The sequence below is a fragment of the Lynx rufus genome, unplaced genomic scaffold, assembly GCF_022079265.1.
Source record: "Lynx rufus isolate CCGP_SWC_20201006 ecotype Redwood Valley unplaced genomic scaffold, mLynRuf1.p SCAF_10, whole genome shotgun sequence".
NCBI lineage: Eukaryota > Metazoa > Chordata > Mammalia > Carnivora > Felidae > Lynx > Lynx rufus.
This window is the reverse complement of record NW_025814824.1, coordinates 66,837,415-66,849,986: the sequence shown is the minus strand read 5'-3', so window position 1 is coordinate 66,849,986 and position 12,572 is coordinate 66,837,415. Positions and strand designations below refer to the sequence as shown.

Below are 12,572 nucleotides of genomic sequence, written 5' to 3'. Positions count from 1 at the left end.
TGAATGGTCAACTTCTTCCTTTCAGAGTCCAAGATGGAATCGATTTACACAATATGAAAGGCCCTAACTAAAGCACTGTGTCAGTGCTGTCAAACACACTGCTTCTGCTGAATTCAGTGAACATAATCTCCGTCCCCACCCTTTCTTCATTTAAAAAAGGAGGTCAGCAGGTGCAACAGAGTTCAATTTTATAAATACTTTCCCAGGATAATGCTCAATGAAAGGATAATAGCCTTATCTCTGATGGTATTCTGGGACACAGGCCAGTACTAAATAGATCCTGTACTAAATAGATTAAAAGAAAAAGATCTTTACAATGTGTTAGTAGTAACAATCAGAAGAAACTTTATAATGCTTCCTGCTCAAAAGTTGATGGACAGAGAAGCCTCAATGAAGAACATTAAAATAACCCAGTAATGGCAAACATGTTACAATTGTTTTTCTTTTCATGTTTGTTAGCTAATGCATTTTCAGTGAACACTTTTAAGGTGTTTTTGGTTTTTTTTTTTAAGTGAAGGTATAAACAATACTTAGCACAAGAGGTTTGGTCAGAAACTGTAAGACAAAGTTTTTCTTCTAATGCAAAAGGCAGGGAAAACCATACTTGAGTAATGAAGTCTAAAACCAAAAACAAAAGCTTATCTAAACCACACCAGAGGCAATCCATGCAATTCAGCCAGTGTTATTCAAAATGAGTGATCTTAGGACGCCAACTTGGGTATATAAACATTTATCTTGGTAAACAGTTGCTATAGTCCCCAGAATGTTTAACTACTATAATTTTTCAAGTGCCTTATAATATTCAATTATTTATTCTTTAGCTCAACATCACTTATAAGAACTCCCTCCTTAAGAGGGATGTTTCCATCACCATGCTCCAAACACTACAGATGAAACAAAGTAAGTAATACTTCCAAGGCCTTATAAGCAATCACTGACAAATTTAGAAATGAAATTCTCTACTCTTAGGCCACAATGCTTCTTCCGTGCCATTCCTAATAATCATAATCAGACAAATATTCAATAAGCTCCTGGGCAAAAAAAACATACATTCCACAGATACCTCAAAAACAACATGTTTTGGGGGAAAAAAAGACATTTCCATCACCCACTCTCCAAATCTGCTCTGCCTCCTTTCATGTATTTTCCATCCTTGTTAATGGCTCTACCATCCATGAAATCCCCATGAATTTGAAATGGAAAGTCATCCTATATCTTCTTCTTTACCCATCGTCTTCATATATCCTTCAAGACACTTAAGAAACCAAGTTCTGACAACTGGATCTTTCTATGAGTTATCTACCTCAGGCCTTTAAAATCTCTTATTGGTTCAAACCACTCTCCCAAAGGGTTTCTCCTCTATATGCTGCACACAGCCTTGAGAGGGGTCTTTGTAAAATGGGCATTAGTTGTATCATATTCCTGCCCTCAGAATAATTTCCAACTCCTTGGCTTCAAAGCTCTCCTAAAGCAGGCCTCTACCTAGAACTCCAGCCTCATCTTAACATAATAAACTACTTACGGGGTGCCTGGGTGGCTCAGTCGGTTGAGTGTCCAACTTCGGCTCAGGTTATGATCTCACGGTTCATGAGTTCAAGCCCCGCATTGGGCCCACTGCTGTCAGTACGGACCCTGCTTCTGATGCTCTGTCCCCCTTCCCTCTCTGTCCCTCCCTCACTTGTGCTCTCTTTCTCTCAAAAATAAATCAAAAAAACATTAAAAATATTAAAAACAAAACAAAACATAACTATCTACAATTCTTGCTGTTTAACAAGCTTTCAGGCTTTTTCACATGCTGTTCCCTCTGCATGGGCTGTCCATTCCTAACTACCATCTGAGTGTTCAGTTTGAGCAGAATTCTACAAACTACTCAAGCCTCACCTCCTCCAGGAAGCCTTCTCTGATGCACCCAAATCTACTTACTGCTTCATTCTATTATAAAACTTAGCATATTATTTTGCAATTTTTTGGCTTACATATCATCTCTACTTTTAGAAAGTGCACTCTTTTGAGAACTGGGACCTTATGTCTTCAAAATATGTGGGATCCCTCTCTCCTGGTACATAGGCAGTACGTCAAAAGCCATACAACAGACATCCTGATTGAAAAAAAATATGAAATAACTATTTGTAATCTCTTATTTTGGTGTTATGTGTTATATATAATGTTTATTTGCTTTTCACTATTCACTATAAGTTATACTATATAAAACAGGACTTCTCAACCCTGGTATTTTGAGCTGGGCAATTCTTGGTTGTAGGGGCTGTCCTGTGCATTGCAGGATTTTTAGCAGTATCCTTGGTCTCTATCCACAAGATTCCAGGACCCTCCCCCCACTCCGCAACCCTTCACTCAGTTGTGACAACCAAAAATGTCTCCTAACACTGCTAAGTGTGGGGAGTAGAAAGTTGGGGGGGGGGGCATGCAGTGGCAATATTACCCTTAGTTGGGAACTACTGGTCTAAAACACCAATTTGAAACAAAAATACAAAACGGGGTTGGTAAGTTGGAGGCTAACTCTTGCTGTAAAATTCTGCTTGATTTTCGGGGCACCTGGGTGGCTCAGCCAGTTAAGTGTCCAACTCGTGGTTTTGGGCTCAGATCATGATCTCATGGTTGGTGAGGTTGAGCCCCACATCAGGCTCAGGGCTGGCAGTGCAGAGCCTGCTTGGGATTTTCTCTCTCCCTCTTTCTTTGCCTCTCCCCCCCCCCCCCAGCCCTCTCTTTCTCTCTCTCAAAATAAATAAACATTAAAAAAATTCTGTTAAACAAAACATAAATAAAATAACATTTTGCTTGACTTGTTATCACAGTATTATTGTAGGATATACTAAATTAAGAGAAAACATACTTTAGAAAATTGTAATTAATAAAAATCTCCCAATGCAGAACAGTTTTTATTATGAAAAACAAATTACATAGCTATATGAGGTCCAATGAATTTAACCCCTTTCTCTCTAACTAGGAAAGCATATATATGTACATGTATGTGTGTATATAGAGAGAGATAGATAGATATAGATACATATATATATATATATATATGCAGGAAGAATGCAATTTTCAGTAACCAGTAAAAAGTATGGACGTATTTGAAATTCCCAAGAAGCCCCCATTAACCAGCTGGTGGTGTGACATTATCTGTCAACTCCTATTGGCACATACTACGCACACAATAAATATTTGCTAAGTGAATTAACTTTGGAAATCTATGTGCAAGACTTCTAGGTATTGTGGAGGACAATGAAAAGTTTGTCTTCTATTATGCAAGCTGCCTAAACAAGGGGACCATACCTTGTCTTTGTTTCTGTGTCACACACTTGATGGGTGTTGTCTTTTTTATTTTATTTTTTAACATTTATTTATTTTTGAGACAGAGAGACACAGAGCATGAACGGGGGAGGGTCAGAGAGAGGGAGACACAGAATCTGAAACAGGCTCCAGGCTCTGAGCTGTCAGCACAGAGCCCGACGCGGGGCTCCAACTCACGGACCGCGAGATCATGACCTGAGCCGAAGTCAGCCGCTTAACCGACTGAGCCACCCAGGCGCCCCATTTAATTGTTGAATGAAGGAATTACTTAAAATTACACTATCAAATGTAAGGATTTTTTTTTCCCCTTGCTGGTTTCTGAACTTGGAAGCAATTAAATCAGTTGCTAAGGTTGATCATTTTCTTTATTTATAAATGATATCAAGTCCAATCTTTTGATTCACTATAAGAAAAAGAATCAATACTAACTCTGTGGTTTAAGCTGTATTGTTACGGACTGGTAAGAAAGAGGGTAATATACTGATCATCTATTGATACTAGCTTTATTGATTTAAAAAAATTTTTTTTAATGTTTATTTATTTTTGAGAGAGAAAGAGAGGCAGAGAGTGAGTGAGGAAGGGGCAGAGGGACAGGGAGACACAGAATCTGAAGCAGGCTCCAGGCTCTGAGCTGTCAGCACAGAACACAACACGGGGCTTGAACCCATGAACCGTGAGATCATGACCTGAGCTGAAGGACGCTTAACTGACTGAGCCACCCAGGCACCCCTATTGATACTAACTTTAAATGTAACACCCAGATAATGATAACCAAAGGCTTATTTATATTCACGAATTTTATCTGATGCATCACATAATCTTTGAGGTTTTCAAAGACAGAACAATGATCACTGAGAAAACACCCACCTTTGTGGCTCTACTCAAAGCATTAACACAGTGTGAACGGTAGGTCATAAACCTCTCAGACTTCCTACAAAATACGGTACACTGAAGAAGCACTCACTAATGGGAGTGATTTCTCACATGCTATAAAAGGGACACAAACAAGGAAGATAAGATTTCTGCCATTTTACTACTGTGTTAGGGAAAACAAATTAGATATTATAAAAGTTTGATAAGAGTAATGTAAAAGGTAATAAGTTATTCCATGTAAAATATTAGCACCCACTGAGACCATGCAGTGGGCCCACAACTTACAGGTTGTTCTCATTTCTAAACTGCTATTTAGACTTTAGATTGCAAGTGGAAAGAATAAAATGACCTGCAAAGCATCTGGCTCTGTGCATGGCACAAAATGGGTATCAATGAATGGTACGATGAAACAATGCAGGGCTCAAGCCTGATTGATCTGAACAACAGGGACAGTGGAGAAAAGCAAGGGATGAACTATGGGCCAGACTCAGAGTGGGGAGAGAGGAAGGGAAGGGACTGTCCAAGCAGGCATGACCTCCCTCTCCCCACTTCCTTCACTGCCTCACATGGCCAGGCTGGGTTCAGATGAAAATCTCATATAAAGGTGAAGTTGGCTTCAGAGGGAGGGGCATTGTATACATTCTTCGAGTTTTCAAAATAAATAAATAAATAAATAAATAAAAATAAATAAATAAAGTAAGTAAGTAAGTAAGAAGGAAACCTGTTCACCAGAAACTGGAGGGAAGTAAAATGAGAGATGGAATTCATGCTCTGCTGAGAATAACTCAGGTACAAGCTCTCACCAGATGTCTGCAGTCTTCTCTGGAGGGTACAAGGTTAGGAAAGAGGAAAAACAAGAGGGCTCAAGAAAAGAAAAGGTTATGAATATTCAGGTGGATAGTATGGTTAGGAAAGACAAATGAATGAATAAGATGGATTATTGAGAGATGAATAAGAAGATAAACAAAGGTTCACGTCAATTCTGGTTAGAATGAAGCTAAACAATTTACCCGCTGGTGGCAACAGACAGAGATTCAGAAGCGAGCAAAAGATACAGTGTGCTGAGAGAATGAGAAATTAGTAAGTGTCAATAGGGAGGAAGAGAGCAGCCCAATCCATCCTTCTTTCAAAAACCATGAAGAGCTCCTATGTGAGGTAGGGCCTGGATATTCAGAAAGGAAGAGCATGATCCTGCCCCACAGGAAACTCATGCACACTATTGCCAGAAGGTGATAAGGAGCCAAAGACGCTTAGTACAGAGTCCTTGTGATACTTGCCAATTTTAATGTTTTTTCAGTTTCTAAATTTTTTAAATGTTTATTTCTTTTTGAGGGGAAGGGGAGAGAGGGAGACACAGATTCCGAAGCAGGCTCCAGGCTCTGAGCTGTCAGCACAGAGCCCGACCCGGGGCTCGAACCCACAGGCTGCGAGATCATGACCCAAGCTGAAGTGGGACACTTAACCAAGTGAGCCACCCAGGCACCCTGTCAATTTTACTTTTTCAAAAGCAATTTTTAATTTATTCTCTAGCATCATATTTATATTTGTATCATATAAAAACTACAAACCAAACTAACAAATTGTACACTTGCACACCTACCACACAACTCACATACCAGAACTTCGACTTTTACGTTTATCTAAATTCTTCTGCTCGCCTCTTACAGCTCTTTGTACTATGGCAGCATCTCCACACAACCAATCGAGTGTCCGGCTACTTCTTCTAAATTTTCTGTGCTGGTCAGACATATGCCACAGAGGCGCTCTACAAACTTCAGGGTCCAAGAAAACAACTCCTCTTTCTTGTCTACAAGAAAGAGTTAAGGCAATATTTTGTTTCCTAATAAATACATTTCTTACAAACATTATTCTAGGAACCTAAGTTAGCTTTTCCTTAAAAGATTTTAAATAATTTGGAAAGGTAATAAAAGTTCATACAAATGGATAGTTGTAAATACTAAAAAAGCACTCTCAAATGTTGTCATGGAAACTTAAAACTCTTTGAAAATGATTTGTATTATCTTCCTGTCTGGTAAGAAAAATGTTATTTTACCTTACAGTTTTTTTAAGTTTATTTATTGAGAGAGAGAGAGTGCACATACACGCAAGTGGAGGAGGGGCAAAGAGAGAGGAAGAGAGAGAATCCCAAGTAGGCTCTGTGCTGTCAGCATGAAGCCTGATGTGGGGCTCAAACCCACAAACATGAGATTGTGACCTGAGCTGAAATCAAGAGTTGGGCGCTTAACCCACTGAGCCCTACCCAGGTGCCCCTACCTTATGTTTTCAAATAAGGTTTAAAATTATCATTTAAAAAGTTACTACCCCAGGGGCACCTGGGTGGGTTAAGCACCCAACTTCAGCTCAGGTCATGTTCTCACAATCCATGGGTCCGAGCCCCGCATTGGGCTCTGTGCTGACAGCTCAGAGCCTGAAGCCTGCTTCAGATTCTGTTTCCCCTCTCTCTCTCTGCCCCTCCCCATTCATGCTGTCTGTCCCTCTTTCTCAAAAATAAACATTAAAAAAATTAGAAAAAAAAAAGTTACTACCCCAAACGGGATGTTTCTCTTTCATCTTTTTAATTATGGTAAAATACACATAATAAAAAAAATTACTACCTTCACACTATTTCAGTATACACTTCGGTAGCATTAAGTAGATTCACATTGTTGTCCAACCATTACCACTGTCTATCTCCAGAACTCTCCATCTTGCAAAATTCATACTCTTTCCTCAAAAAACAGTAACTCCCCATTCCTCTCACCCTGTAGCCCCTGGCAACTACCATTCTATTCTGTCTCTATGAATCTGACTACTCTAAGTACTTCATATAAGTGGAATCATACTGTATTTGTCCTTTTGTGACTGACTTATTTCCCTTAACAATGTCTTAAGGTTCATCCATATTGTAGCATGTATCAGAATATCCTTCCTTTTTAAAAAAACTGTGGTAAAACACGTAATATGAGATTGACCATCTTAACCATTTTTTCAGTGTATAGTCATATTAGCTATACACTGGATACACTGTTATCCAACAGATCTGTAGAATTTTTTCATCTTGCAAAACTGAAATTCTATAGCCAGAGAAAACCATCGCCCTATCTGTCTGTTACTGGCTTATTGCACCTAGACTAACAACTTCAAGGTTCATCCATGTTGTAGCATATGACAGGATTTCCTTACTTTTTAAGGCTAACATTCCATTGTATGTACATACCACATTTTCTCTAGCGATTCATCCATCAGTGGACATTTAGGTTGCTTCCCTCTCTTGGCTATTATGAATAATGCCACAATGAATATGAGTGTGCAAATATCTCTCTGAAATCCTGTTGTCAGTTCTTTTGGATATACACCTCAAAGCGGGATTTTTGAGTCATGATAATCTATTTTCTAAACGACTATTTTTTAAAGCAGGTTCACAGCAAAATTGAGAGGAAGGTACAATGGTTTTCCACATACTCCCTGCCTCCACGCATGCACAGCCTCCTCCATTATAACATCCCCCACGAGAGTGGTACATTTGATATAACTGATGAACCTACACATTGACATATCATGATCACTCAAAGTCCATAGTTCACATACGGGTTCACTCTTAGTGTATGTCCTATGGACATGAACAAATATATAGTGACATATATCCATTATTATAGTATCATACAAAGTATTTTCACCGCCCTAAAAATCCTCTGTGTTAATTCTATTTTTAATTTTTTAAGGAAACTTCAAACTCTTTTCCATCGCAGACATACAATTCTATATTTCTACCAACAATGCACAAAGATTCCAATTCCTCTGTACTCTCACAAACATCTGTTATTTTCTGTTTTGTGGTGTTTGTGATTTTTTTCTCAATAGAAGCTGTCCTAATGGGTGTAAGGTGGTATCTCACTATGGTTTTCATTTGCATTTCCCATACAATTAGCATGTTGAGCATCTTTTCATGTCCTTATTATTGGCCCATCATATATCTTCTTTGAAGAAATGTCTATTCAAGTCCTTTGGCCATTTTTTAATTGGGTTGTTTATTTGTCTGTTTCTTTCTTTCTTTCTTGTTGAGATGTAGAAATTCTTTATATATTTTGAGTATTAACCTTTTATCAAATAAATGAATTACAAATCTTTTCTCCTACTCTATGGATTACCTTTTCACGCTGCTGTGTCCTTGGATGCACAGAAGTTTTCTATTTTGATGTAGTCCAGTCTACCTATGTTGTTTCTTTTGTTGACCAAGCTTTTGGTTCATATCTAAGAAATTATTGCCAGTATAACGTCATGAAGGTTTCCCCTACGTTTACTTCTTTTTTTTTCAAATTAATTTTTTTTTTCAACGTTTATTTATTTTTGGGACAGAGAGAGACAGAGCATGAACGGGGGAGGGGCAGAGAGAGAGGGAGACACAGAATCGGAAACAGGCTCCAGGCTCTGAGCCATCAGCCCAGAGCCCGACGCGGGGCTCGAACTCACGGACCGCGAGATCGTGACCTGGCTGAAGTCGGACGCTCAACCGACTGCGCCACCCAGGCGCCCCTCCTACGTTTACTTCTAAGAGCTTTGGAGTTTGTTCTTACATGCAGACTCTGTCATGGATTTTGAGCAATTCCCTCTTACAGATTTGGAAATTCCCCACTTAAACCTAAATTAGCTCTTGAAGATATTCCTCTCTGATGTGTATAAGTGAGGTCAAAGGGCCTGTGCATTTTCTAACAGAAATGTAGCTGTTAACAACGTGTGGATACAAATAATTATAAAAACCATCTGCTCCTTCCGAATCAATGTGCACCTCAAATGATGGAAAGACAAAGAAGGGGAAAAAGATAATGCAAAAAGACAAAGAATTCTCTCAGATACAGTAACACTGGAATTAAATCTTACCAGGTCCAGTTTTGTTTTGTTTTTTTTTTTAACGTTTTTTAATGTTTATTTTTGAGAGAGAAACAAAGTGTGAGCAGGAGAGAGGCAGAGGGAGGGAGATACAGAATTCGAAGCAGGCTCTAGGGTCCAAGCTGTCAGCACAGAGGCCGATGCGCGGCTCGAACTCACGAACCATGAGATCATGACCTGAGCCAAAGTCAGACGCTTAACTGACTGAGCCACCCAGGCACCCCTTACCAGGCCCAGTTTTAAGTCACCAATCCAAAGAATAATCCAGATTTTTTTTTAAGAAATTAAAAATTTTCAACCTAGGGTTACTATTAAAATAAAGGTACTTATATCCCACCACCAAAGGCTCTCTTCTCTATTATAATTTCATAGTTTTCTATTCCCTTTTAAATATTTATCTTCTCTATCCTCCACTGCTGTGTTTCTTGATGCTGCCATTATTAATACTTTTTTTTATGCCTAACACATTGACTTACTTTGCAAACAGCTGCCGAAAAGCCTAAGGGTGCCTGTGTAGTTAGGCACCAATTTAAGAAGTCTGTTTTCTGGAATAATATTTATTCATTAATATTCTTGAACACCTGCTTTGTGTAAGACTGTGAAAAAAACAAAGCTGCAAAACTCACCAGAAAGGTCTTATAAACTGGCCTTAATAGGCCATATTCAGTATCATAATCACTTAGAAGGATAATGACCTGGAAATAAACATACCAGCAAGGCTGCATGGGGCATTTCTCCCCAGTGGATCATCACAGCAGGCAATACGGTCGACAAGAAACTAACTCTCTTCTGGCCCTCCAGCTGACATGTCAGGTTCAAGGGACCAAGACTCACACCCAGTGGGTTCAAGAAAACGTGTTAGAAGATAGTTTGACACTAGAGTATAGCTTTGAATGCCAAGGTAAGATATATAACGTTTTATTTTATTTTGTGACCTCTGATGGCTTCTGAGTAAGGGATTAACATGACTAAAGCTCTATCAATGTTAATATGGCAGCAGTATGTCAGGGGCTAGAAGCAGAGAGAGACTAGAGGCAGAAAGATTATTACCTTCCATTGGGGGAATAATAACATTAATAGTAATAATATAACAGCAGTAACCAATACTTTTTTTTTTTTTTTTGGCAATTTACCATTTGCCACACACTCTTCTAAGCATTTTTCATGTCTGAGGTCCTTATAACAACCCTGTGAGGCAGCTTTAGTACAAATATTATCTCCTTCACAAATGGGGAAACTGAGGCAACCAGAGATCACGTAACTTGCCTAAGGTCTCATGGCTAGTAAGTGGTAGGACCAACATTTGAACCCAGATAATCTGGTTCCAGAGCCTATACTCCAAAGCCAACTCAACACCACCACCTCCCAAAGTGCACCATGTATGCTCACCTTGCCTAAGATTTCAGAAAAACCCATAAGGAATAACTCATTTCTCCCTAAGAAACTTGATAATGATAGGGCCGACAGTTCTAGTATTAGACTCAGCCAATCAGTCTGTGTGAGGATATCATGTGGGAATAAATGAGATCTTGAAGAGTCGCTGGTACCTCTTTATTTAGTGCCCACCAAGTGCCAATCATTTGTGCATCATCTCATCAAATCCTCACAACAATCCTATGATGGGGGCGTTGTTTTTAATCCACTTTGTTCAGATGAGGAAATATGGGTTCAGAGAGGCTACACTCTCTGTCCCTCATTACAGAACCAGTTAACGACAGCAGCAGAAGTAGAATCCAGAGTCATATTAGTCTCATGTGCTTCCTACTACCTTACACTGAGGCCTGGAGCAGTAGTGACAGGAACACTGCCAGTCTAGAAGGCGGCAGTCCTTCTGCCCTCAAAAGGCCAGCAACCCCCTCAGGAAGACTCTGAAGCTGCTTAGGGGTGCGTGTGTAGCTGCGTTCCCAGGCTATCTCTCTGCCCAGCTAGAAGTGACACCAGGCGGATGCTGAGTCAGCCGTTGTTCCAAGGAACCAGAACCAGCCTGTAAACCAGGCGAGGCCAAGGCAGCTCTGAGGACTCCAACACACAGAGCGCAAACATCAAACCCCATGGAAGTTCACAAACACAGGCTATCAGTTTGTGGCCCTCCAGGAAGAGAGGTTATAAATAACATTCTCTGAAGAGAACTGAGGCGAGTCAGAGGGAACTGAGGATAGTACTTGGAAATCAGAAACCCAAGGGATCGGAGTTAGGTTAGAAAACTGACTATGCTCGTTTTCTCAGCTAATTCCCATATGTTTAACCTCAAAGTTTCTCAAAACTTTACTCTTAGAAAAATGGTTATGAGATAATATTAAGTTAAAAAAAGCAAAACACACCAACACAATTTCTTTTCCCTGAATTTTCCAAATTTCCTGTAACAGACATATATTACATTGTTATCCAGGGACAAAAATAAAATACACTAATCAAAAAATTTTTAATTCGTATTTAGGAAGAGAAAAAGAAAAAAAGACCAATTTCACAAAAAGTAGTCTAGTCGTTCCCAAATGTTCAAACAGGCTACATCAAAATCACATGAGACATTTGTAAAAAAATACAAGTTTCCAGAACCCAAAGACCTATTCAGTCAGAATTTCCCTGGGGGGAGCCTAGGAATCTGGAGTTTTAACAAGCTCCCCAGGTGACTATAATCTTTTTTATCAAGGAAGTCCAGGAGGACTTTCAATTCCCTTTTTCGTTTTGAGGTTCCTTGGTGATTTATTTAACACCAGCACAAATTTATACTGGAATGCAAACATACAGTATGTCATGGTGGGAGTAAGTGACCGGGGTGAGGACTTGGACAGCCTCATGCCTCACCATTTATCTCTGCAAACTTCTGAACATCACTCAGGGTTTTCAGTTCTTGTCGTGGACATGCTGTTACACACAGCGCTACGGACTTGATCTTCCGGTTTATCAAGTCCAGATTGCATGGATCCAAAAAGAACACATACCTAAAGCATGGAGAAAAATATTGAGATGTTATTTTGCAAAAACACATTCTGGTTCACTGTCTAATTTGACCAAGCCTGTAAGCAAAGAACATCCATACCCTTCACAAATTTTATCAAAGATGAACAAACAATTCAGAAATCTAATCACAGGTTGTTTGAAAACATACTGTTAACAGTGGGGACTGGAGGACTTACAGGACTCCTATTTGTCATGATGTATTTTTCTAATGTTTACATTTTTATAATGTAGTTCATAATTAGAAATTATCTATTTTAGTTTTTTAGATAATTAATTTGTTTTCTTTTTTTTTTTTTTGGTCAAGGTTGTGCCCTAAAAGTTACTAGAATATTCCAATAGTGCTATATAATGTGAATTATAGTTTATGTATAAGCTTTAGCTAATATATAATTACATATAAAATTTAAAATTATAAAAATGAAATATAAACTTTTGCTAATTAATATGTAATTATAAAAATGAATTGTAAAATTACATACAATTGAATACATAATGTTGAATGGAGACTAATGGGAATTATGCCAACATTTTATCTGCAG

At 38.8% G+C, this 12,572-nt stretch overlaps 1 protein-coding gene across 4 annotated transcripts in view; it reads right to left on the bottom strand.

The window, feature by feature from the left end:
* The window catches only part of SLC44A1 (solute carrier family 44 member 1), a 202,892-nt gene that overhangs the window by 96,420 nt on the left and 93,900 nt on the right, over positions 1-12,572 (bottom strand). For all 4 annotated transcript variants that reach the window (XM_047067374.1, XM_047067383.1, XM_047067380.1 and 1 more), the window contains exon 4: positions 11,878-12,014. In XM_047067374.1, coding sequence (XP_046923330.1) covers positions 11,878-12,014 — 137 coding nt within the window. The remainder of the gene's footprint in view (positions 1-11,877; positions 12,015-12,572) is intronic.